Source organism: Ictidomys tridecemlineatus, chromosome 1 (assembly GCF_052094955.1).
Source record: "Ictidomys tridecemlineatus isolate mIctTri1 chromosome 1, mIctTri1.hap1, whole genome shotgun sequence".
Taxonomy (NCBI): Eukaryota; Metazoa; Chordata; class Mammalia; order Rodentia; family Sciuridae; genus Ictidomys; species Ictidomys tridecemlineatus.
The window spans coordinates 230504087-230531933 of record NC_135477.1 but is presented as its reverse complement, the minus strand read 5'-3'; the positions used below and the strand labels follow the sequence as shown (position 1 = coordinate 230531933).

At 32.3% G+C, this 27847-nt stretch overlaps 1 protein-coding gene across 10 annotated transcripts in view; it reads left to right on the top strand.

Annotated features, from left to right (window-relative positions):
* Cdh18 (cadherin 18) overlaps nucleotides 1–27847 on the top strand; it is a 903781-nt gene that overhangs the window by 832833 nt on the left and 43101 nt on the right. For all 10 annotated transcript variants that reach the window (XM_078016885.1, XM_078016863.1, XM_078016854.1 and 7 more), the window contains one exon: nucleotides 13150–13286. In XM_078016885.1, the coding sequence (XP_077873011.1) occupies nucleotides 13150–13286 (137 nt within the window). The remainder of the gene's footprint in view (nucleotides 1–13149; nucleotides 13287–27847) is intronic.

The window sequence follows — 27847 nt, the reverse complement described above, 5'->3', positions numbered from 1 at the left end:
CCTCTCAAGTGAATTTAAATATGAATTGTATAATATTTACTTAATTTATTACCAGGTTGACTTTTTTCAGAATTAAATTAGAATATTTGTTGGTTCTTTAACTAAGGAACATAGCAGATGTTTTTTTGTACAAATAAGAATATATGTAGCTATCTCCATGCATGTGCTACTGACCACCCAGATTGTTTCCACTTGACGGAATAAATATGTGCATAATTGATTGAAAAAATATTGTAGAAATAACTCAAACTAGAGAATCTTTGGTATCCTAGGTGTAGGAAGTATGGATAGAGTGGGAAAGTAAAATATGGGAATAACATTCATCTCAACTTGGCTACTGGTTCCTCTGGTCACAAGAGCTGTGTGGCATTATCTAGTGATCTGTCCTTATCTACAAGAGAAAAATAATACCTACCCCTCAAGATTATTGTGCAAATTCATGAATCTGTATTCACAAAGCACCAAGTAAAGCATCCTACAACTGGCAGTCACACAACTGAGTTAAGGTGAGTTAAGGTGCCCATGTGAGTCCGGACATAAACCGAGACACCCCTGAGAAGACTCATATGGGAATTCTGGCATCTCTACTGACAGCCGAGCAAGATCTGTTCAATCCTGCTGATTCTCAAAATTCTAGTATTTAAAGATGGAAAAATGATGCACATAAATATGTAGATAGAGTTGAATTTTATGGAAATGAAGGACTTAACACATGTTGAGTGGCACAGTGATGAGTATATAACTAATTACTAAATAATATTTTATTATCCATATGCTATGCGATAGAGATTATTAAGACTTTCTTATATAATCAGAAAGGACTTCTTTTTGTCTCATGACAAAATTTTAAAAAATTGTGTATAGTATATATTTACATACTTAGAGACCCTCAAGCCTTTGTTAGTTGAAATCCTTAAACAGGTCTGTCTGATTTGTCCCATAAACTCTTATTTTCACCATCATTAGTTTTCATCCATTTTAATAAAAGCCAAAAAATATACCTTATACAATATTTGTGGATGCTCTCAATTTTATTTTCTATATGTGTTATTATTTTAGTATTTTTAAGTGCATAGCACAAATGAATTAAGAGAAGCAATTCTCCATGAACAAATGTATACATTTACTAATCATGTTCCATGTCCAAGTGCAATGACAGTATCCTGTCTTGCTAAGACCAAAAGCTAGATATTGCTTAAAGAAGCAGAGTAGCAAGATATTCAAAATACTATTTTCAAGATCAGTTATAGAAATTAATCACTCTAAAGGAATACATAGAAGTCAGTATGTCCACTGATCAACTAGAGGAAATTTCATTATGCTTCATCATTCTATAAATTACCATTTTTTACTCTTAACTATAGGTATAACTTATTAAAATATACTGAAAGGTAGCACTATAAAGTATATGTGCAGATGAGACATCTTTTTCTATATACATCCAATGTCTTGGGAAATAAAATATTCTATTATGTTAGTTTAATTTGAAAATATCTGATAAAAATTGGTCAGATTTCATTTGAAATTTAAATATTCACACAAATGATGCTTTCTATAATTGATAATTAAAGAGTACAAATTTTTCCCATTTGTAAAGTGATAGTCAACTACCCATCATTAGTACCAATATTACAAGGATCCTCATGATAAGAAGTTACATCTATACACACACAACCACCACCACCACCAACAACAACAACACTACCAGTTTGAACTCCAGATAAGACAGAAGCTTAGAAAAAGTTAAGTATGTATTTTAATCTGTTTTTTTTTTTAAAGAAGGAGAACAAATATGCATGGGGAGGTGAATAAGTAAGAGGGAGACACGTAATTTAAGGAATTATTTTGTATAATTGTACAGGTACAAGTTCATAATCTGCAGAATAGGCCAGCAATCTGGAGACTCTTCAGTTTCAGTTTCAGTCTAAAGGCTATCTGTAAGCAGAATACTTTTTGCTTGGGAAAAATTAGTCTTCATTCTATAGGCTTTCACCTGATTGTGTGTGGTACATCCACATATGCTTTAATCAGACTCCACTGATTTAAATTAAATATTTGTCCCATCCAAAAAGACATTCACAGAATCATACAGAATAACACTTGGCCAAATCTCTGGACATTGTTGAATAAACAATTTGGCTCATAAACATGATGTCATATTGCAATGAGGCTTACAGTGGTCTCATAGAGGTATTATAGGCAGTGTATCCCAAATATTTTTGAGAGAATAAGTTCAAAAAGATTGAAGTGAGGCTCACAATGTAGGTCTGAGAAGTAAAGGTTGGAGAAAGAATTGCAGATGGTGGTCTATATGAGGAGTGTGGACTACCGTGGATATGGTGAGTTAAGAGGTTTGGAAGTGAGTCTAGGCAAGGATTTTGAGGAGGGTTTTTTGCTGGTAGGTCTTTGAGATTTATCTTAGCAGCAGTGCCAATTAGGGAAGAAAAGAAAATAGGGGAGCTTCAATATTTGTAACCAAAAATATACAAATAAAACATTTCCATTTTAAGATAAATACTAATAATCTTAGAAGTTGAAATGAAAGATGAATTTTCTGTGAAGCAATATAGGCCAAATGAGACAAAATTGAGAACAAGAGCAAAATCCTTTCAGCAGCTGTCCTAACACATATGAAAACACCTTATTTCACACAGAACTGGAGATGAAATACCCACCCTTCTCCAAGGGACAGTTGGAATTGTCTGGAGGCTTTTTTGAGAATGTCTTGGTCCTTTGGCTATCACTATCTGACCTGCACTGTGGAGTGTAAAAAAATATTCATTTTCACAGTTCTGGATGCTGAAAGGTCAAAGACCAAAATCTAGGGTTTGGAGAAGGCCTGCTTCCAGGTTTGTAGATACTGTGTCTTCAGGTGGCAAGGAGCAGAGAAAGAAGCAAAGTATCTCTTAGTTTTTTCTTGGAAAGCCCTAAATCCATTCATGAGAGCTACAGCGAATTTCATAGTCAATTTCTAGTGATGATTTTTTGATTTAGCCAGTTTGGCTGCCACAACACATTATCATAAACTCGGTGCTTCTAAAAAACAAAAGCTGTTATCTCACAGTTGCACCGTGAAATAAGGGTGGCAGAGTAGCTGGGTTTTGGGGAAGACCCTCTGTATTGCAAGTAGTCAACTCCTGGTATCCTTACATGTTGGCGAGGCATTTAAAGAAAAGAAATCTGAAAATCTGAAAATCAAAAAAATCTCACATCTAACAAGCTCCTTTATTAGAATGCTAATACCATTCTTGAGATCTCCATTCTTAAGATCTAATGCCTCCTTAATTGAGGACCCTGTCAGGTCAATTAAATGTGCAAGGGGGTAGGGGTAGGGGTGGCACAAGCATCTAGTACATAGCAGGGAGAGAACTACTGTCATCTCTAGTAAGAGAGAACCAGGGATCAAGATAACATTCCACAATTCATGGGACAACTACTATCACAGAAATTATCTGGTCCCAAAAACCAATAGTTCCGAAGTAGAGGAACTCTGCTATAGAATAAGGCAAATTTTGTTGTAGATTAGTAAAACAGCAGTACTAAATATATTCATTAAAAAAATTTTACAAAGAAATTTTGTAAAGATATTTATTCAAATGCATAATTTAAAATAGACTTAATCATATGAATGTTTCAATATGAATGTTTCAAAGTTAAGTAAACTGTTTCTATGGATAATTTATTTCCTCAAGTTATGATTAATTGCTTTAATAATTGCCCCATATTATTGAGAATATTTAATTGAATACTTGCTATGGCACATATATTCTCCAACTTATTGGGGTGCAAAGATGACTGATATTGTCTCTAAATGCTAATAAAGCAAAGCACAAATCTCCCAGCATATGCATTATTCTCTTTGCTTTGTTTTGGTTAGACAACTAAAATGAATCCTGCTTCGGCCCTGTAAAATAATTAGGGACTCCTTAGCTGCTGTTTGGGGGCATAATTTACATAATATTTATTCTTTATTTTAATAAAAATGTGTCATTCATATGGGCCTCTAGGTGCAAACAGTGAATAAAAAACAGAAAACAATAACGAACACACAAGCAAGCCTCACATTTCCACCTTTCTCAGGGACCAAATGTTTGTACTAATTAAGGAAAAGCACATTGAGAAGATGTACCTTGCAGTGTGCCCCGAAATGCAATTAGCTTCAAGTTTGCAGAATTGGAAATGAAAGGGAGTTTGAGTCTTACATGCATTTGTGAAAATCTTCCTGACTGTAGTCTTTTGTTTTTCAATTTTCTAACCTATTAGTGAGGCACTAGAATGCTTGGAGCCTCAAATGTCTTATGCTTTATCTTTTTCTACTCAAAATAAGATGTTCAATTTGTAGCAATAGAATCATCACTTTTTGTTAAAAAAAGAAAGGAAAAATACATAAAATTTTAGACTGGTTGTTTACATGTACTGAAGAAATGTTGGGTTTAAATGGCTGCACTTAAATTGCCAGCATAATACTTTTACAAGGCTAGGCACTGGTAAACTGAGGAAGCATGAAGGCCCCTCTGATTCTGGCAGTGAAGTCAGAAAAATTTTCAACTTATCCCTCAGAGTAACAGACAAGTTTATTAGAACGGATAGAAAAGGAGAAGGGGAAACACTCTCACGGGAGAGAGTGGATGATCTCAGAGAAGAGAGGGACAGTGATCAAAGGGGTTAATTTCATACACTGGTAAGAGGAAACGGTGAAGACAGTCAAGTTGCTTTTTAACTCCTGAAACACCAATATAGAGCTCTTCTTTATTTTTGGAGGGTGGTGGTGCCTGGGATTGAACTCTGGGGCATTCATCCACTGAGCCACATCTGTAACAGCCCTATTTTGTATTTTATTTAGAGACAGGGTCTTACTGAATTGCTTAGCATCTTGCTTTTGATGAGTCTGGCTTTGAACTCTCAATCCTCCTGCCTCAGCCTCCCAAGCCACTAGGATTACTGGGGTGTGCCTTGCACCCAGCCTATAGCACTTCTTAAGCTTAGAGTTTTTCTGTATTGTGAACTACCACTTAACTTATAACAGGAAAAGAAAAGTTCTTGAATTCCCCAGTTGCATTTCCCATGTAATAAATAGATTGAGTAGCTCAGTTTATTTGAGTCAGTACATTCCCTCATCTTTCCCTCCTTCTGCTCTAATTTATTATTAAAATTAACCTATATATTTAATTATTGATAAGAATTTAAATGTTTTCTTTTTGTAATAACTTTAAAACAACAGAAAACAAATATTAAATTTGTTACCTAATTGTTTCAAAAACTTATGATAATAAAATTTGCATGCACACATAAGAATATAAAACTGTGATTATATTTTGAAATATCAGCTGTATTAAAAACATCTTTCTAACCTACAATGTTTTAAAAAATAATTGCAGAGAATAAGCTTGCCCATTTACATATGTAATGTAGTCTTTATAGACAAACGACTCCAGTGTGTTCAATGAATCATCTTCGACATGGATACTTTTTTATACACTCCTGAAAATGAGTACATAATTTATGATGAGAGAGGAATTAGCAATGCCATATTAATTTTGGATATTATCACAGCAAAAATTAAGACATTTCAAAATAATGGAAGGTCATGTAACAAAATTGAAGAGAAAAAAATGAGATTTTGAATTTAAAATAAAATATGAAGCACCTATCAAATACATCCAAAAAAGTCAATTTTAAAATACCATCTAATATAGAATATTATTTTTGACAGACCAAACTTATTTATAGATTATAGATTATTAATGATATGCTGCCTCTTTTACTAAGCAGTTAAACACAATACAAACTCATGTGACAAGCAATATTTTTTTGTTTGCTCATATTTAGAAAGATTATTTTCTGGGTGCATATCTTGTGAAATAAATTGCATAAGCAAATATAGTAAAAGAAATAAAATAATATTTTAAAAGAAATTAATCTGAGTCATATTTCAAGAGTGTGACTTTTTGAAGAAGCCATGCTGCCATGATATCCCACAGGGTATATATCAATTAAACTTTATGCCAACCATTGATTATAGTTGACAAAACTTGTAAAACAGCTAATTGGGGAGTAAAATCTCAAAGAAATTTCTTTCACCATTTAAGTGTTGTACATTCAAATACTAAAATGAGACAACTGAAAGAGATCTTGTATACTTTAGGCCATCCATGTTTCCAAATCACTGCAGAAATAGATTTTTATTACATGAGCTTTAAGGTAAAGTAGACAGAATGTAATAGACATAATAAGTGCCTCCAAAGACTAAAATTTTGTTATTGAAGTGAAAAATAAATTTCCAATGGATTAATTATCTTCAGTCTATGTTTACATAATCAAAGGAAAATTGAGTGCCTAATAATGAACTGAGCAATTTGTTTAAAGTCACTTCTGTTGAAGAAAATATTTGAGTAAAGGTAATCATTATTGATATTGATTGTTTATTATAGTCTTAGCTTGCCTATTTGTTGGACTGGTGAAGTATTAATTTGAATAATGATTTTTCATTATATTTTGACATAATGTATTTTCTAGAAAATACTTTGAAATGTATTTGCTAGAAATTTGAAATTTTGTCCATATGTCATAACAGAGAGCACTGGTGAGTGTAAAAATTTTTAACCAGTATTTATAGGTCAGAGTGACAACTCTCCAAAAAGGTCTACTATGCTGTGATGTGTAAACAGGTCAATTTATCTGCTGGTGAGAAATTATAAAGATTGGCTGTTTGAGTCAGCTTTTTCACTGCTGTGACCCAAAGGCAGGACAATGATTAAAGGAGGAAAAGTTTATTTAGGGCTCACAGTTTTAAAGGTCCTTAGGTGACTGAATCTATTCCCTGAGGCTTTAGGTGAGGCTGAAACTTAGGATGGAACAGTGTGACTGTGGTAAGCAGCTCAGGACATCACATTAGGAAGCAGATAGAGGAAGCTCCACTCTTCAGGGACAAAATATACATGGCAGGGGCTGGGGTTGTGGCTCAGTGGTGGAGCATCTGCCTAGCATGTGTGAGGCCCTGGGTTCAATCCTCAGCACCACATAAAAATAAACAATACAAAAAACATATATATATACATATGCATATATACACACAGCAAAATTTCTCCCCAATGACCCACCTCCTCCAGGCACACACCTTTTATGTACAGTTACCACCCAGTTAATCCCTAACAGGAAATTAATGCACTAATTATGTTAAGGATCCCATAACCCAATCATTTCACCTCTAAGCTTTCTTGCATTGTTTCATGCCTGAGCTTTTGGGGGACAATTTATATCTAACCATTACTTTGGCATATGAGACTTTTCCAATTAAAGGCATCTTAAGGACTGCTGGACAAATTTGAGCTGACACTAAATTAGTAGCACTTATTCAGTACATAGCTAGTTTACCAGTCCCTCATAAGGAATATCTCATTCATCATGGACTGAGAAACTTCTGAAGTGGCACATAGGGTAAATAGTACTTTATTGCGTATTTCACATAGGATGAGATGAATATATAGTGTGAAAAGGGTGACAGTATTCTATCACAATCATCATAGTACCTTAGCTCTTGCTTGAACTCATCCCAAGGTTTCTCTCTCACAGTGTCTCTCTGGACACATGTAGATATTCTATGAATGGGATTTTTTTCCTCAGATTCAACCTGGAGTCTAAAAGATGTGTTTTAACCATTGATAATCATATTTCACTTAATTTATTTTTTGACAAAACTATGAATGCAATGACACACCATAGAAATTATAAATTTATTTTTCTTTTTTTCAATATTTAGATATTTTTCAATAAACTAAAAATATTTTCAGTATATACTAGAGAGGGGGAAAAGTCATTTCCTGAATTAATAAAAACTATTACAAATGTGTTAGGAATCTATTTAAAGGATAATATTAAGAATCTATAAATATGTTATATATGTGAAAACATACTTATCTAGATATGTATGACATGATGATTTATTGGCCTGATTATTTCTACCAAAATATTTACAAAGGAATTGAAACATTACTATGGAATGCCTCAATTACTTTCAGATTAATATGAACACACTTTGCATTACATTTGTTGATTGATTGCTTTATTCATTCAAATAGGAAGTTAAGCAGAATATCTCTGTGGTTACTGGTGAATGACTCACATAGAAGAAAACGACAATTTCATTCAGTTTCCAATGAAAATGTGTACATTGAGCTGGAAATTTTAAAATAAATTTCGGTTACAGATTTACTAGAAAAGACTGGTTCATGCTTGTTGTAGGGAGGCTCTTATTCATTCTTTCAGATCCCACTATGTATACCACATTGGTGGATCTAAACAATAAGTACTTACAATTTAAGAACTTTCTCAACAACATAGCATATCTTTTAATGTCTTATCTGGTTATATTGCTTCTAGCTTCAATGTATTACTATCTATTTTGATAGCTATAAACTAAAATTAAAGAAGAAAAACTTAAAACTCCTATTACACATTTTTATATCATTAATCCCAAATAGGTTCTATGTCATTTAGATCAATGTTTACATGGTTTTACATTAGCTAGAAAGCACTGAGAATATTAAATTAATATTGTTATTTGAAAAAAATTCTAAATATTAATATGCAGTTTCAGAAGATTTTAAGATGTGTTTATGAGAGTCCCACCCACATCCTGCATGGGCAGTGGGAATCTGGTTCCCCTCAGTGCAATGGGCTGACTGAGAACTAAAATCTAGGGAAAACAAAAAAACAAAAACAGAACACAGAAAGTAATTTCAAAAGCGGGGGTAGGACAGGCAAGCTGACCAGACAGATCGAGCTTCTGACAAAATGGAGCCCACACCTGCTTTATTTATATTGGGAGACATCAAAGAGATTCTATAGTGTTCTTTTCCAAAACAGATTAAAGGTGGGCTGTTTAGTTCCCTTACGGGTTATGCCCATTTCTGGTGCTACTATGAGGAACCTTTCTAGCAGAGAGGAGGGGAAGGTCACATGCATTGGGTGATCTGTAAACAAAGGAGAACCACAGGAAGTTTCCACTGCCAGGCCTATTCCTCCCTGGCTTCCATGCCTAGAGAAGGTCTTTATGTATTTCACAGATGACTTCCACATGAGAGTTTATAAAACAAATGAATTTATTATGAAAGTTAAACTATTAATATATTTAAATGATTTGTTTACTATACAATTTTATAGTCTTATGGCATTTCTTAATTCTAAATCATGAGCATTAACTAATTCTACATTTGATGACCAAAATAGTTTTAAAGAGTTGCTTTTCTCTCACATTTCATTCAGCTGATTTCTGAATGTTTATTTCCATGGCTGGGCAGGAATCCAAGGGTAGTTAAGCAGAACAGTACAGTGCTACTTCAGTCAGAATTCAATTGCACCTGCTTGAGTTAGACTTTGTAGTTCAAACACCCTCTGATATCTAGCCCTTGTGTTGTTGATTTCCCAAGAGAGCTAGATCACATACAAAACAAGAGGTAAATAACATGAGTCTGAGGACACATGCCCAGCATGACGCCTAACATTTTCTACTAGGTATACATAGAATCTAGTTTCCTAAAATCCAAATAAAAAATTATTAGAGCCAAAGGTATTTAACCACTAATGTTAGAGCTTGGGTTAGAAGCCCAGAGTGAGGTTTCTGAGAAAATTGCTCAGGAAAAATAAGAAAAGAAACACTATATATTTTCAGATTCTTCATTTAGCTTATAAATAAAAGACACCCCCATTTTTCTAGACTTATAAATCTGAAGTAATCACGCTCCTCAAATAATGGGTCTTCTGCCCTATTTCATAGGAGTGCATTAGTAGAAACTTAAATCTGAGTTTGATAGTCTGGAGGAAAATACAAGTTCGAATAATTTGTTTCAATTTTAGTTTTTCTGATATTCAAATAGAAACATTTTCTTAGAGTAATCCAAAATGACAGCAATGTCCAAAAATAGACATTATAGATAGATTAATGGCAACAAACTTTAACTGATAAAATAGCTAGAATGCTAACTGATTATGTTTTGAAGGATGTTGTCCTTTACATGTGACAAGAAATATCCAGAGCTATTCGGCCCTCATCCTTAGCGTCAAGCCCCTGAGGAAGAAGTACTGTCAGGTTTCTTTGTGATGTGAACTCAAGTCAAAGAAAATAAAAACGGCTTCAGTGCAGCACGCCTTCATATTCTGGGAAAGCCCAATGACATGCAGGGTTCCTACTACACTGATTCATCTGGATTTAAAGTCTCTGAATAAGGTTTTCTTTATACTTATTATTTTATTTGTTTAAATTATTTTTACATGGTAATTTCTTCAATTAATATATACTTCTGGTTTGAAAAAATAAATATACAATGGTCGGTTATTTTGTTTTCATTACAAAATTTTAAGTGATAAATTTTGTCCCTTAGTAGGTGTAATTATTACTAAATGGGCCTAAATTTCTTTGGGTGTTCTTTGGTTTGTCATTTCAGCCTATTGGCTTCTGTTAATAACTTTTGCCATGTTTGTGCATGTATACCCACATGTTGTTAGAAGATTTTACTCCTTAGCAGTAGCTTCTGTGGACCCTATTGGCACATTATACCTCTGAGAGGCACAGAGTTTTATTAAAGCTATACTTATATGCTTATACTGTTTTAGAAAGTATAATGAATTTTGTAGTATTTCCATTACTATACTCACCTATTCTAGATTTTCAAACAACTTTTGTATTTTTCTCATGATAAAATGGAATTAGAGTCCATGTTATTTTCAATGGGCAATTCCTAAATTTCTACTTTGGAACCCAATTATTTTCATCTTCTCATGAGTTTGAACATTTTAGATAGTCTCCTCTCAAAATAACCATTCCCTGTAGTAGTATAGTCAATTCTTCATGTTTTCCTTCTAGAAAAGAACAGATTGTCAAACTTACTTTGTGGATAACTCAGTGCACCTTTTTAGTGACTTCCATTCGTAAAGTGATTCAAGTAAATTGTCATGCCTCATGGGCTTTACATGTTCACATTCAATAAACTCTCAAATCTGCTGTAATAAAACTCAAATTCTTTGACAGTTTATTGAGATTTGTGCTTCTTAAGTTAAGCAGTAGATTTATGTTGTCAAATCTGATCAACACTTACTAACCTCAGTTGGCTCCTTAACAGAATTTACCACATCTGTCCACTCCTTCTTTGAAACATTCGTTTCTCCTGGCTCTAGTGTCCCTTTAGGGTCCCTTCCTCCTTCTTTGGGATGCCCCTTTCCTTTTGCGGCAATCTTACACAGAATTTGGGTTGCTTTCGTCTCAAAAGGGTCTCAGGATTTTCTTATCTCCTTACAATTTTCTTCCAAATAGTATCATACTGTTCCAATTACCTTAAGTCTATGCTAATTTGTATAAACTTTATATTTCCTGTTCAGAAAACACATTTGAAATCCACCCACTTATTTGATCTCTGTTTTTCTTTCCATGTGTTAACCTAGTTAGCATCATAGTCATACTATATCAAAGCAATTAATTTCTCCAAAATTGCTTTACCTTAATTCAATTTTGTCTACCTCGTAAATAGGTAAAACAAGCACTCAGTCACCCACATATACATGCAAACAAGACACCTGCAAGTTCTCCCCTTCACTAATGCCACTCCAAAAAAGTGTTTTACAGGCTGTCTCTAATACATAGCAATGTTTAAGGCACTTCTTTCCATTTCTATATTTCTCACTTCATTCAAGATGATTACATTTTTCTTGTTTTTAATTTTCCCAATACAAGGTTGAAAGTAGCCACTGTGAGTTTTTCAAAAACATAAATCAGTCTTTCCTTTCTTTTTAACATTTCTTCTCTGCTTGTACAGAGAAAGACTCTTTACCACAAGCTATAGGGCTTGCTTGTTCTAACACCTGGGCATCCATATCTTTTGCTCTGTATAGTTGCATTGATATATATCAGTATTTGTATTTATTTCTTTCTTTATTTATGATTTTGCAATCAAGTCAAACTATTAACTTAATTTTGATCTTTTTACTTTCTCCCCTCTATTTCTAATGCTCTTTTTCTAAATCTTTCCACAAATCCTTTCATTTTTATACTTTCTGTCTAGATAAAACTTAAGCTGTGATTAAGGAAAAGGGAAGAGTTTTTAGGAGAGAAAAGACAATTTATGTACTTAAATAATTTTAGAAACAGTCTAGAAATTTTCTAGAATAAATAGTAATTATTTAATATATTTTTATTATGCATATTAATTAGCTATCAATGAATAAAAAAACAGACTCAGAGATATAAAAATGTCTATTACAACTATCATAGATGTGTCTGTGAATTACCATCAACAGTGGTAGCCTTTGCTTGCCAGCTCTGCCAATCTCTGGTGCACTCATTCTTGCATCTTGACACTTTCTAGGGTACTCTGCTCTAGGCTGGAGAAGTTGACCTACAACAACATTATGACTCTATCTACTGCTGGGATGAGCACAATAGCCCAGGCAGAGTTTTCTTATGAAAGTGGCAGGGCACAACAGGAAACCAGAACACCATCACTTTCAGCTCATTCTATTTCCAGAGAAGGCTGAAGGCCAAACCTTGGATGAGAAAATCCTGCAAGATTATATAAATAGGAGTGGGGCAACTTGTGGCTCCTAGTGCACAAATTCCTCCTTGAAATATTTTTTTCTTGTATTAAATAAAGATTCAATCAAAGTGTTGTACATATTATGGTAATAACTATAGACGTGTTGTTTTGCATTTTATATTCATCTCCAAATTTCAACTATAATGAAATACCAAGAAAAAATTCCCTCTGACATCTGCTTCAACCTTAAAATTCTTTGTACATATAGCAACAAGAATTTTTACTTTTGTATTTTTTCTTCCAACATACTACAGAACTACAAAAAGCATTTTTCTCTTATAAATCACTGTGTTTCTATTATCTACCCTTATTCATAGAATTTAGCAAATATTTTTGAAAATAACTTGTTGTATAATAGCCTAAGTTTTAAAGACTAAGAGATAAAATAATTGTGTGTTCTATAATAAAATAAAGTTTCTATGTAAATATTCAGCCAAATATGGAGATTAAACATACAGCTATATTTTTAATGTATTTGATTTAATACCTCCCCTTTTTTCAGTGTGTTTTCTCTCTATTATAGCTTCAAGGAAAAATGAAGGATTACATTTTGTTTTTCCTCCAGGTACTTCATCAATTACAAGGCTGAAGATGACAGATTTTTCAACATTGATGCCAATACTGGAACCATTAAGACATCGAAGGTTCTTGACAGAGAAGAAACTCCATGGTACAACATCACAGTTGCTGCTTCAGAAAATGGTAAACTGCTCTTTATGCATCATAGGAAAAGATGTCACTTGAACACCAAGTATCATACAGAGCTTTCCTTGAGAGTGTGTTTCCCATCTTTTTTTTTTTTTTTTTTTTTTTTGCTATGAGAACCTAGCAGAAGATACAGGATGTTACACTTGTTTACTTAGTGTTGGATGAGGTGAGGAAACTCTTTACTTTTTCTTTATTCCTAGGACAGCCCTTATCCTTAAGTGGAAAGTGTTTGATTCTCCTGCCAATTGTGAGAATTTTTTCTCTTATATTTATGCATTACTTAAGCCATTGAGAAAAATACTTCATATGTGGCAGTTTCAGAAAAAAAAAGAAAAATTAATAAAAGCACTTGAATAATTTTGTCAATATGAAACTCCAATATAAGTTCCAATTAGCTTTTATAATACTTAACGTAAAAGAATAACTCATGGAATTTCAATAACAATCCTCAGACCTCTTTAAGAAAAACACTGAGAGAAAGCTTAGCAAGACAATTGTGGCTTCCCTCTTGCTCCAGTCATGATTCTTCTACTTGGCATGGTTATTTTACAGGATGAAGTCATAAAACAAAATGGAGTTACATTTGCTCCTACTATCACAATATAATATAAATTCATTCTTCAAATGCTATACTTCAGTAGCTTCCAGTATATCACAAAGGTGTACCTTATTTGCCACAATAAATTTTAGAATACTTTTTGGTTCTCCAAATCAATATTCTGCACCCCTTAGCCATCCAGCTCAGACTCCCGCAATCCCACAAAGCCATTAATCAACTATTAGTTTCTATAGATTGGCCTATTATTGGTATTTTATGAAATAATTATACAATATGTATGTGATAATTTATGGCTGGTTTTACTTAATTTCAGTGTTTACCCATGTTGTCATGTTGTACTGTGTCATCAAAACTTCATCCTTTTGTATTACCAAAAAACATTCCTTTCTTTGGATATAATACACTTTATTTGTTCATTCATTATGTGATAGAATTTTGTGTTGTTTTTAATTTTTACATTGTATGATTGATGCTGCTATGGGCATTAGTGTGAGATTATTTGAAGTGGACATGTCTTCATTTCTCTTGGGTACATAGTGAGGAGTGGGATTGCTTTGTCCTACGATAACTTGAAATTTAAACATTGGATGAATGGCCAGCCTTTCCTCAAGTGTCCACACAATTTGTACATTCCACAAAACAGTGTGATCTCAACTTCATAAAATCACCTAAACTTTTTATTATCTGTCCTTTTATTATAGCCACCTGTTAGTATAAAGGTAAACCTTGCTGTGTTTTTCAATTATTGTATTGCCCTTTGTTTCATAAAAATCAATGATTAGGCTTCTCCAATGTTTTACATTTTACCTGCACTTTTCATATATATATGAAAGTAATATATATATATATATATATATATATATATTACTTTTTGCACTTGAAAAATTAGCTCAAGTGATTTTTTTATTTATTTTTTTTATTGTTGGTCGTTCAAAACCTTACACAGTTCTTAATACATCATATTTCACAGTTTGATTCAAGCGGGTTATGAACTCCCAACTTTACCCCGTATACAGATTGCTGTATCACATCAGTTACCCTTCCATTGATTGACATATTGCCTTTCTAGTGTCTGATGTATAGCTCAAGTGATTTCCATTTAGATTTTTTTAACACAATTTTAAAAGCAAGCATTTACTAATTACTTTTCAATAGGTGTTACTAATTACTTTTCATTGGGTTCCTTTGTTTTCACTTTAAATAATATTTATCTAAAGTAACCATATTAGGTGGGTAATTTTGTGTTCTTAGGGACTCAAGGGCAATTAATGACTATTACATAATGATTCATTAAAAATCAGTTGAAAAAAATAAGGAATGAATAGGTAAACATGTCCAGGAAATAGTGATGAAAACATTGAAAATATCTTACAGGGAATAGAAAAAAACTCCAGTGGTAATTAGATCAATAACCATACTTCAGATTAATTCTCATTCACTACCTAAGCCCAAATAATATTTGCATCAAGTGGAAACAAATTTATAAAATATACATTAATTTATCTGTAGCATGAAACTATATATTGACATCATTTCTAAAAGAAATGCCTGTTTCTTACTAAAGTAACATCCTAATTATATATTCAGGAAACTTTTTAAAATATTGCTAACATCTTATGAGAACTGAGTTATTACATATCTACTAAGTAAAACAATATACTAAATTGTAATTTTCTGAATTTTATCAGTGGCAAAAAAAATGCCTTAGAGAACAAATCAATGAGCACTTCTAAAATATAATTTAATCATAATCATAAACTAGTATATAAAAAATAAGCACTAGTTAAACTTTTATCGTTGTGTTGGGAGATTGCTTTAGAAAAGTGTACATTCATGCACTTATTGCTTGGCCTAATTACCTGTTAACACTGGTGGGTAATCTCTTTTGTACAATTGTTTATAAACCTTAACTTCAACATCAGCCATGCTATCAAAGTATTTTCTGGTGTATTTTGCTTTGACAAATCTAGTTGCCACTTTTTCAAATTGGATTTTTAAAAATCTTTGTAATGTAATAGTTTCTGAAAGGCTGAGTGTTCTGTGGAATTGTTTTTAGTACTTACTGTTTGCAAATACATTTTCAGTCTACCTAGGCGTTTGTGCAAGTAAGAGAAATGTGCACCCTCTGTGAAGAAGAGGGAATGTGCCAGTATTTAAGAGGGCAGGAGAGCAAAGCACTCCTGTGCAAAGCGAAGAACTTTCCTGTGTCACATGTATTGCGTGGTACTGAAGGGTGGTAAAATTGAAAAGCACACAACCATTCAGGTAGAGCTGGATGCATTGCAGCTGCTAATTATGTCATCATTGTCTCTGACATCTTCCATCCTGTAGTTCTAGAACAGATTGTTCAGCTGCTTTGCCACAGGTAAAGACAGAAATGTGTGCCTGGACTGTATTTTTACCTGCTGTTGCTAAACAGCACTAGTATCTTATATGGATACCTTTACAGACATATGATTTTAACTAATCTTTGTGAAACAGAGGTGACTTCAGTAAGTAAATTGAGACCCATAAAATATATGAACCTAAATATTCAACTTTCTAAAGCCATGTTAATTCCAGTATTTTCAACTGGAAAAGCTGACCCTCTTTTAGCCCAAGCATAAATCAGGTATTTTAGCTATCTCAGGTACACTTTATTATTTACTTTTGAAATTCATATTGTGATGTAAGTTTATTTTCATAATTGTAAAGACGACACTATCAATAATATAAATTCAATAAGTAAGCTGTGGTTAGGAAGCTAGATGGAAATACATCTATCACATGTCACGATCTTGGGGAACAGTACTTTCCAAATAAATACCTTGAGAACAATTCCATTTTAAATAATTTTATACTCTTTTATCTACCCTACAGCACAATCATTTGATAGCTTACATGACTTTTCTTTTGTTGTGTAACAGAAAAAGGCAACAATTCTGTAGGAAAGAAGTCCAGGTAGATTCAACTGGGTTCTCTGGCTAAAGTCTTACAATACTGAAGTCATATGTCTACCAGGATAACCTCTTCTCTGGTTGCTCTGGAACGGATCTGATTTCAGTCTCATTTTTCTTGTTGGTAAATCTACTTCCCTGATTAAAAAAAAAATAATAATAAGCACTAGTTAACGCTCCACTTCCATGCTCCACTTCCATGCTGGTTTCCAACTGGGGCAGTAACTTCCACCTAGAGGAGGCCTATGTTCCTTCTCCTGTGACCCTCACCTTCTACAAACAAGCATGTGTTCTTCTCATGTTTTGAATTTCTTTCTTCTGTGACTAGGTGGAAAATCTCTTCATTTGCAGTCAGTTTGCTTAATTGGCTCAGGTTCACCCATGTAATAATTTATATATTGACTTGGAGCCTTAATTATATCTGCACCATCATTCCATGACAGTATCCGGATTAGAGTTGGACTGGTAACAAAGGAACAGAATATTTTGCTACAATCTTTAGAATTCTACATGATATAGCCTTATATAATATATCACAAAAAATGAAGAGGGGATCCAGGTGCAGCAGCACACACCTATAATCTGAGCAAATCAGAAGGTTGAGTCAGTAACATCATAAATTTAAGGCCAGCTTTGGCAATTTAGCAAGGTCCTAAGCAACTTAGTGAGACCCTGTCCCAAATTTAATAAATAAATGAATAAATAAATAAATAAATAAGATCTGGAGATGTGGGCTAATGATTAAATGCCCCTGGGTTCAATCTCCAGTACAAAAGAAACAAAACTAAAGAGGGGTTATTCTTATTGAATAATAAACTTTCCTTCAAAGGTACATACTATGACTCAATTTTCCTTTTATGCACTCTCTTGTGTGGTGCGTAAATTTATCCTTACTGTACTTTAGACCATGCTGGAATGATTATCAATGACTATCCAATAGCCAAGTTCAATATCCTACCCTGATTTCTTTCTGACATTTTAGTAGGTGAATGATTCTTTGTTTATTCAGAATTTTCTCTTTCCTTAACTACCATTGTACATAGCACTTTGATTTAGTACAGTTTAAAATCTCTATCTTAAAATATATTAGTTAACTCAGAATATATTAATAAACAATGTTTGCTAGACTATATGATATTTTAGGGAAACTAAAAGACATGCTTTTTTCAAATTTACCATTTCTTTTCAGATAAAATTTGTATATTATGCACGTACAAATCTTAAACATAACATTCAAAGTCCTGTATATACCTATGATTGCAATTCCAAATCCTATTAGGATATGTAAGAGAGCCATCACCCAGAAAGTTTCCTCATGATTCTTCACAATATTATATTCATATATATTCAGAGGTCTGAGTTCTCTATTCTGTTCCATTTATCACTTTATTTTTGTGCCAGTATAATATGAATTTGATATACCTTTACTGTATGTTTTAATATGTGGAGAGAGATAATTTTTGCCTCTGAAGACTATAAGATTCTTATGCAGAAGACCAAGTAAGCAGAACTTTGCATTATGGCTTTGGCAGCACTTTATGGCTAGAGAAACATAAAACCGGTATGTTAATCTCTCTAGGAAGATCTGCAAAGATTTCATAGATAGGATAGTGCATGGATTATGTCTGGAGGTGAAGGATGCGTAATGGTGTGCATGCATATTTTTCTGTTTCCAGATGTATCTATGTATTTACAGCATGCAGTTTTAGCATATGAATTTGGGTGTATATATACAAATGTGTGCACAAATAATTGGGATTACTTGTGTGTATGAATGTATGCATACGCATGAAGAGAGAGAGAGAAAGACACAAAGAGAAATAGGAAGGATAGATTTATTACAAAGTCTTTTCTCACATTAACATGAAAGTTAGCAATTGCAAAACCTGCAGTTTTTAACATCCCCAGTCTCAAGCTAACGGCTGGCATGCGGTTGTAGCACCAGGAGTTGAGGGTTCAGCTTGAATGGCATTAGTTAGGAAATTTATCTTTTATGTGTAAGAATTTCTGCTTTTTAAAGCCTCACCTATTTGGATGAGGCCCACCAGCACTCAGGAAAGCAATCAGCTTTATTCAGTTTACCAACTTCAATGTCAATCTCATCCAAGTACTCTCTTGCAGAAATTCCCAGGATAATGTGTGACCAAATATCTGAACACCTCATGATCTGATTAGTGGACGTATAATATTATCCATTGCAAAAACATCTATTTTGTCATTACTCTAGTTTTTAAATTATTTTTTGCAATTTTTGGATTTTAACTTAGACTGCTTACTATAGCTTTTAAAGATTTTGAGTGGCATACAATCCACTCTGCCCATGTCAGCATACAGAAATTCAGTCATCTTAGAAAAGGGTCTCAGAATTTTAAATTACAAATCAGTGGTTCTCCAAGTGTGGTCTTTGGCAACTCAGTAAGGCGAATCCTCAGGTTCCATCCAGGCCTGATGAATCAGAATCTCTATGGCTGTGGCTTCGCAGTACCAGTATTATCAAGCTTTCCTCTGATTCTCTTGCATGTCAGAGTTTAAGGCCATGGCATATGTGATTCTAATGTGAAGCTAGGTTAATAAACCTGTGTTCAATGAATATTTGATTTATACTGCAGCTGTGTTTACTACTAATCCCATGCACTCCCCCTCCTCCTACAAATGCATTCCAATTAGCTAAGAAATAAACTCAAAGCAGGACAAGTATAAGTTTGATAACACAACGCAAACTTCTCTGTTCTAAGTTAATCCTCTGTACAAGTGTGTATCATTGTTGTACTCATAGAACCCCAAAAGGACATGTTTTTGCAGCAAGTCATAATCCTTGCATTTCTCAATGTCTTCGTTTTTATTTTGTCTTCCTTTATCATAGTTTACCTTTAGGAACTATTTCAAATGTCACAACATCTTTGAATTGTTTCTCAATTTCTTAAGCCAGTCTCACAGCTGTCCCCTTCTACAGTCTGACTTTCTGCATGCATTACTTATAGCAAGTTCTTATTACAATTGATTTTATATTTTTTAATCTTTATTTCATTATAACAATCTCAAATTTAGGACTGGAGTCTTATTTTTCTTCTTCATATCATTTCCAAAATTTTTTGGAGTAAATTTTTTGGCTCATAGAACTTGGTTAATTAAATGTTGTTAAGTACATGGGTATTCTCTACTCCTTATCCCTCCACCTAACTTAACTGTCTAACAAATTTTTCACTCTCTATATAACTCAATGACCACTAAATTATATTATACATTTCCATTTTACCTAAAACAATTTCTTTTGTGTGTGTGTGTGTGTGTGTGTGTGTGTGTGTGTACTAAATGTGAGAACTTTTACCACCTGATTGATTTATCAAAATGCAGCTATCATTTATTGTTTGCAGGACAGAAGTACTTCTAAAGAAGCTAAAGTTAGGGAGAGGCTAATTTTTCATTCTTTTCCTGAGTCAGAAAGATCTTTCTGTCACTAGTAATCATATTCTAAACAGCGGCAGTGATTTCATGTGTGCGTAGTAATATGAATGGTTGCCTCAAAACACGGTTGCATTTTCTCTTATACATACCATGTACAAAACTAAGTCCAAGGACTAGAAAACAGCATTTATATATTCCTTGTTTATCAATTCTATTTTTTCCTCAGTTTTCATGACAATATTTTGATGCTTATTGATGCCTTTTTCTTAGTACAAATGGAATACAACCCAGAGAAACTTATATTGCTCGAATCAATGATCAAGGTAATAAAATACTGGTCTGAAAATTTTGTGTACATGTATATGCATCAATGTGTTCCTTATACATCTGCATAGAAAAATGTACTTCAAGTATAGTGACTCAAAATAACAATCCACAAATATGGTTCACAGTTTCTGTGGGTCAGTCATAAGGGCAAGGGATAAGTGGTGATCCAGATTCAGGGTAACCCATGGTGTTGCCATAAATGTTTTGGTTGGGCTTCAGTCACTTCAAGGTGATTCGGCCTTGAGGATACAGCTTCTACAAGTCTACATCATCTCCCTGTCAACATTGCAGAGAAATTCAGTTCTTCACCTCATAGACTTCTCCATAGGACTGCTGGAGTATACTGACATCAAGGTAGCTGGTGACTCAGTAAGAGTTATCCCAGGATGACTAATAGGGAGACAACCATCTTCTGTATGACCAAGGCTCAGAAATTGCACATTGTTACTTCTGCAATATTTTATTTTTTAAAACTGAGCCAATTCTATTACAGGTAGCAAGTGAATATACAAGTACATGAATTCCTGGATGTAAACTTTGGAGCCATCTTGTAGGTACCTGCCAAAATTTCTTTGTTGTAAGTAATAATAACACACAGAAAAATATTATTCAATTTGCTCTTGGATAAACAATGTTTAATTGACTCATTTATCTATAAAATTCATAGTTGGCTTTGGATTTGCTTTGATCAGATCTCTGTTTCACTTCTCTGTGATCTTCCCATTTTTGCCTTGCTTTTTGTGTGATCTTTTACCTTAGTGTTACTGTCTTACAGTGACCAGTAACAAGCACTGTGCTAACCGGTAACTTAGTAACAATACAAGTGCCATCTTAAAATCAGGATGCATGCATCCTCATTCAAGTCCTGTGGAAATTGCCACTTCAGATAGCCATTAAAAATGTCATTGCTATTAGGTCATTTTGGAACTTTATTCTCTGTCCTTAAAAATCTGTATACTTAACTGGAATGTGTTGAATTGACTATTGTTATGCAGTTATCCTTATCTGTTTGATATCATTAAGGCCTGTATTTTAATTTCCACTTGTAGTCACCTCCATTCAAAACTTCTGTGGTTCTACACAGTGAGAAGGAGTTTGGTAAGGTAATTACTATATCTACTATATTCTTGGTTTTTTTTTTATATTTACTTAATATATTAATATTTATTTTCAGAGCTTTCTTATTATAATATGCTATTATAAGTACCATATTCTAAAAAATTAGAACGAGTATATTTATTTAAACTGAAACAAACACAATGTTTATTCATTTTCAATATGATGTGATAATGAATTTACATTAGTTGATGTGTACAACTTCAATAGCTTTGGGAAATTTTTGGCATTTAATGATTAGTATTTTGAACATTGCTGATATAATATATATTCCAAAAGCTCCCTGTGCATATGTGAAATAATGTTTGATGTTTATACTCTTCAATTGTAAAATTATCATCTAGTGGTCTGTATAAGCATTAGAATATTTTGTTGTTGTACATAATCATTTTGAAAATTATTTCCAATTCTTTTCTTTGGTAATAAGTAACCCTGGGTACACATAACCAAAACGCATAATATATTCTTGGATGTATTCTAGAATATTTTCAAAAAAAAGATTCGTTAGCCTCTGTTTTAAATAAATATGGAACTATGCTATATGATTGACCTCAACGTTATAGTGTATTAACAAACTCTCCTAATATATTTCATATCAGAAAAATCACACTTAAAATGTTATATTCTGCTCCAAAATTATATGAAAAGACTCCTAAAAGGCTTAGTTTATAATGTAAGTTGAAATTGCATGAATTTAGTGGTTACAGAAAATAAATTCTAGAATTTTTATCAGAACACATTTTAGAAATTTTTAAGTTTTTGTAGTTTTTAATGATTTTATTTTTTAAATATAGGTACTCTTCCATTACGATACCCTTGTAGCTTCACCAAGGGTATCAATTTACTTGTATTAACTACCATTATATTGTTAATAAAGTCTTCAAATTATCTCAGTAGTGCTGTGATGCTTAATATTTAAGACTACTGAATGTGGGGTTGGGTAAAACCATCTAAGCTTGTTTTCAGTTCTATATAAGCAATTGAAACTTGGACACATTTTCAACAGATTGTCTCATTTGTAACAAAGTTTATAATGAGACTCCAATTATGTATCTTAATCCACTACCTGGTACATAATGGCATAATAAATGTAAACTCTATAAATGATAATTTAATATTAAACACCACTTGGTACATGGCCAGAATTACCTATAGGAAAACACAAGAAAATATGCATAAGAAAGGTTAGAAATGGTTTTCTAAATTTTTATGTATAAGAATAAAATATTCTAGTCCTACATAGGCTATTAAATATTAGTTTTACAATTGATGAATTTCACTTTTAACATCATTAAATTCACTCTCCAATTATTATTTATTTTGTGTAAAACTTATTGTCTTGATTCCCTCAATGAACTATATATTGACAATTAAGATTTGTTCAAGAATTCACAAAGATTCCATTTTTCTTGTGTGTGATTTGTTTGTAATTGAGTAATATCCTCATGCATTGAAAAATCCAGATCTTATTATACTTTGATGAGTTTTACATATGTACAGTCATTGTGTAACCACACCACTCTTGGTATGACAAATTTTCAGAAACTAGGAAAAAAAAGGGCTTCTTTAAATTGATGCCCATACCCCTCACACATCAGCTATAATAATGTTGTGATTTATTTTACAATAATATTTCCCACTTCAGGAGCATCGTATAAAAAAAAACACAAGGTATATATGATTTCAGACATAAAACATGCTTACTCTGAGCTGCTGTTGAACAGTGCAATATTTTAAGATTCATTCATATTCATGATAACAGTACAAAATTTATTTGTTATTCATTAATAATATCCCATTGTGTGATGATATTACAATGTACTCATTTATTTTCCTGTTGATGAGCATTTGGTTTGTTTCCAATTTGGGGTATTACTTAAAGCTGCTGTGAATATTTATACCCAGTGTTTGCATAGATACATTTTTCATTTAACTGGATATATATTCATAATTGAACATTTTAATCAGAACATTATTTCATGTTTAACTTCATTAAAAAACCTTTTTTCCAATATAGTTTTAATATTTTAGAAAATACAAAATTTCTGATTGCTCTACATTATCTTTGAGAGTTTATCGTCCCTTTCATTTTATTCATTCATGTGGAATATTGTGGAATTATATTGTGGTTTTATTTCACTAATGACAGAGATTTTGAAAATATTTTCAACTTCTCATTTGTCATGTGGATATATCTGTTCATTATCTAAGTTTCTTACATCTTTGTGTTGGTTATTTAACTAGTTTTAAGAGTTATTTTTATATACTAAAGTTTTGATATGTTTATATTTTCTACAGAGTTTTCTAATTTATTTACTTTTTAAGAACCAGATATTTGTTTACTTTTTAAGAACAAGAAATTTTAATTACTTTGAGCTAAAAAAGTGTTTTATTTTATAATGATTCTTTGTCTTGTTTATAAAACTTTTGCTTGCTGAACATCTTAATATTTACTCCTAAAAGCTTCTCTATAAAGATTACATGTTTAATTTTTAAGTTTAGGTATAAGGTCCACCCAGGATGATTTAGTTATATTACTTATATTTGATGGAATGAAATTGTGCATGTTTATGAGGGTGCAGTGGAATATTTCAGAATGTGCACATCATGATCAAATCTCAGTAATTAGCATAGCTATCCACTCAGATTTTTATAATTCCTTCATTCAAGATCCACATTTCTAGTAATCTTAAAACATTCATGAAATTTAACTATCATCACCCTATGATGCAATAAAACACCAAAACTTGTTCTTCCTTTCTCACTTTGTATCCCCTGACAGAGGTTTACCTTCCTCTCTTCCTCCTCCAACCCTAGACCTTGGAAATTTGCATTTTTCTCATTACTTCTATGTGATCAAAATTTTTTCCCACATTTTTTATTGGTACACCATGGTTGTACCTATTGATGGGATTTGTTGTTATATATTTGTATCTTCTCATAATATAAACAATATAATTTGGCCATCACCACTCCCCAACGCCTTCCCTTTCGGTCCCTTCCTCCCATTCCCTGGTTACTTTCAACTATTTTACTGTTCTCTCATTGATTTTTGTGAGATCTTCCCCCAACTTTCTTTTCCTTTTCCCTCTCTAATTTCCACATATGAGAGAAAACATATACACGTAACCTTCTGAGTGTGGCAAAATTTGCTTAATTTAATGGTTTAAAGTTTCATTCATTTTCCTGCAAATGACAAAATGACACTTTCCTTTGTGGCTGAATAAAACGTCATTGTCTATATGCACACACACACACACACACACACACACACATATATATATGGATATGTGTATATATATGTAAATTTGATATATATGTAAATGTGATATATATGTATATAACATTTTCTTTTTCCATTTATCTACTTATGGACCCCTAGTTTGGTTCCATAGTTTGGTTACTGTGAATTGTGTTGCTATAACCATGGATATGCATATATCACTATAGTGTGAAGACTTTAATTCTTTAAGATAAATATTGAGGTGTGCTATAACTGGGTCATATAGTAGCTTCATTTCTAATCTTTTGAGAAACATCCATATCGATTTACATAGTGCTGTCACTAATTTACAATCCTACCAATAGTGTAAAAGTGTTCCTTTTCCTCCACGTCCTTTTTAGAATTTATCATTGTATTTCCCATGTCTGCCATTCTGACTGGTTGGAGGTGAAATCTTAGTATAATTTTAACTTTGCATTTTCCTAATTACTAATGATAGAGATAACTATTTTTGATTAGAGTTTTTGAGTGCATATATTGAGGAAATCCCTTCAAGTTTTAATTTATTGTGTTTTGGTTAAATTAAAAAATAGATTTTGGTTTCTTTGGAAAAAAATGTGTGTACACATATGTTACAAATAACAGATGGCCCCCAGGTTGCATTGTCTTAACTTCAAGTTTTTTGACTTTGCAATGGTGTGAAAATGATACCTTCTTTAAACATTATACATTGAAATTTGAATTTGATTTTCCCTGAGCTAATGATTTATTTCCGCTGGGCAACAGCAGCTCCCTGTCAGTCATGCAGTTACTTGTTAAACAACCTGTTATCTGTATTGTACTACTCTGTTGCTGAGCTCTCATGTCCTGTATGTTAAGTGTATTAAATGCATTTTCAATTTTTGATGTTTTTACTTATTCTGAGTTTCTTGGTTGTAACCCCACACAAAGAAGTATCTGTATGCTCATTGGTTTTAAAATGTTAAACCACCAGGATGCACTGATATAATAAATGTATTATCAAATCTCCAGGGATTCTAGACACTTATTTGGTATATCTTACTTTTCTCAGAAGGATGATTTTTTTTTTTCCTGCCACTGTCTGGTTTCTGATCTCCAAGAGTAATGGCTTTCTGTATATTTTTTTCAATTTTATAATAATTTGTCCCAGCAGACTGATCTATTATCGGTTGCTCCTTCCTGATGAACACGGGAAACTTTATTTTCTTATGTCCTGTTTCCAAGATTGCTAAACTTGTTATTATGAAATTTATTTAAACATTACACTAAACAACGAGGTTCATAAACATAAGGAAATCAATAACTGTGTAGACTAGGTTGAAATATTTCCTCAGACTTGAGAGAGTGATTTGCAAAAAATACATTGTAATTTAAGAGAAAAATTAAGCAATTAAAAAACCTATGGAAATTTCAGATAAATCAGAAATGTTGTTATTTTGAAAGTATTTTTAAGTTCTTACTTCAATTGAACTAAATCAATTTTCGATTCACAGATGATTCATTATGTGTAATGTTCACAAGAAAGATGACATTACCCCCAAGGAACAGCAGATCCATTATAAGAGATAAGACATTTCCCTCCATTGAGAATTTGGAGATTGGTGAATGCTATATATTCAGATATTTTAAAACAAATATTATAAATGTATCATATTTGTTTTGCTATTTTTCTTAACAATTTTTCATATTAGCTGTTTCATTTTAATTAACAAAACTATTTTCTGATGTTGATTGGATAAAAAAATGTTTATTATGTTAATATTACTTACCAATAAAATGATAATGCTACCAAATTTCAATCTAGTAAATTATTGAAGTTCCATGCAGCATAGGTAATTTTATTATAAGTTCAAAGGAGAACATGAGTTAATTCAAGACGAATTGTTTACACTCTACAAAGAGAAAAAAGAGGAAAATCTCATGAACCTTATGAAGAAAGAAACAAAGATGAAATGTTGACACTGTGAATTATTAAAAATATCTGAAAATAGAAATTAATTTGTTAGATTCTCTTATAATAATTATATGGGCCAATTGTACATAGATAAGTCTTCTTTTAAAAATTTATTTCATAATCAGCAACAAATGTTTACTTTTTTCAATATAAATAATTTATAATAGAGGAGAATTGTTTTGAATTTAAGATTCTTATTTACAGAACAAAGGATATACTTGTACCTAAGATTAAAGGTACACCCACTAAACACACATTGCTCTCAGGCAGTGATACTGAAGAATTGTTGGAGATTCAGAGGTAGCTGCCACAAAATACTTTCCTTGAGAAACTGTAAATTCATTCTGAGTAATTCACTTATCTCTGGAATTCATAAGACAACTATGTGATGAATAAATTGACAGGCTTTAATCTGACAAATAATGGGGTAAGAAGCATACATGGAATAAATTTTGGATGACTTATTTATAAATTTAGATATATAACAAACAAAATATAATATTATAATATATAAACTATAAATATACATCATAAAAATATATATTATATACTATGTATCCATATATATTATATATATATATTTAATTGACACACATTTGCTTACACACAGGTGTTGTTCCATTACTATGAAATAACTGATTTAAAACATGTTGACTTGATTTTATTTTCTTCCATATAAATCTCACAGAATGAGTTATATAAAGGCATTATATATGACTATCGTACAAAAATGTCTGAGGAGCAACATATTAAATATCAGATATTCACCTCAGTTACTCAGTATAATATAATATTTTGAAAACAACATTTGGTTTCTCAATTAATATTTATATATGATTTGAAGAATAGAAAAAAAGAGAGAAAATAGACATATTAACAGCACTAGTATATACCAAGCATTGTAATAGTTTCATCAGTAGATTACTTCTTTCTGCATCAGACCATCAAACTAGTAAGATCTTTTTAGTATTTATTTATTTGTTGGTATTTATTTATGGGTACTGGAAAATGAAC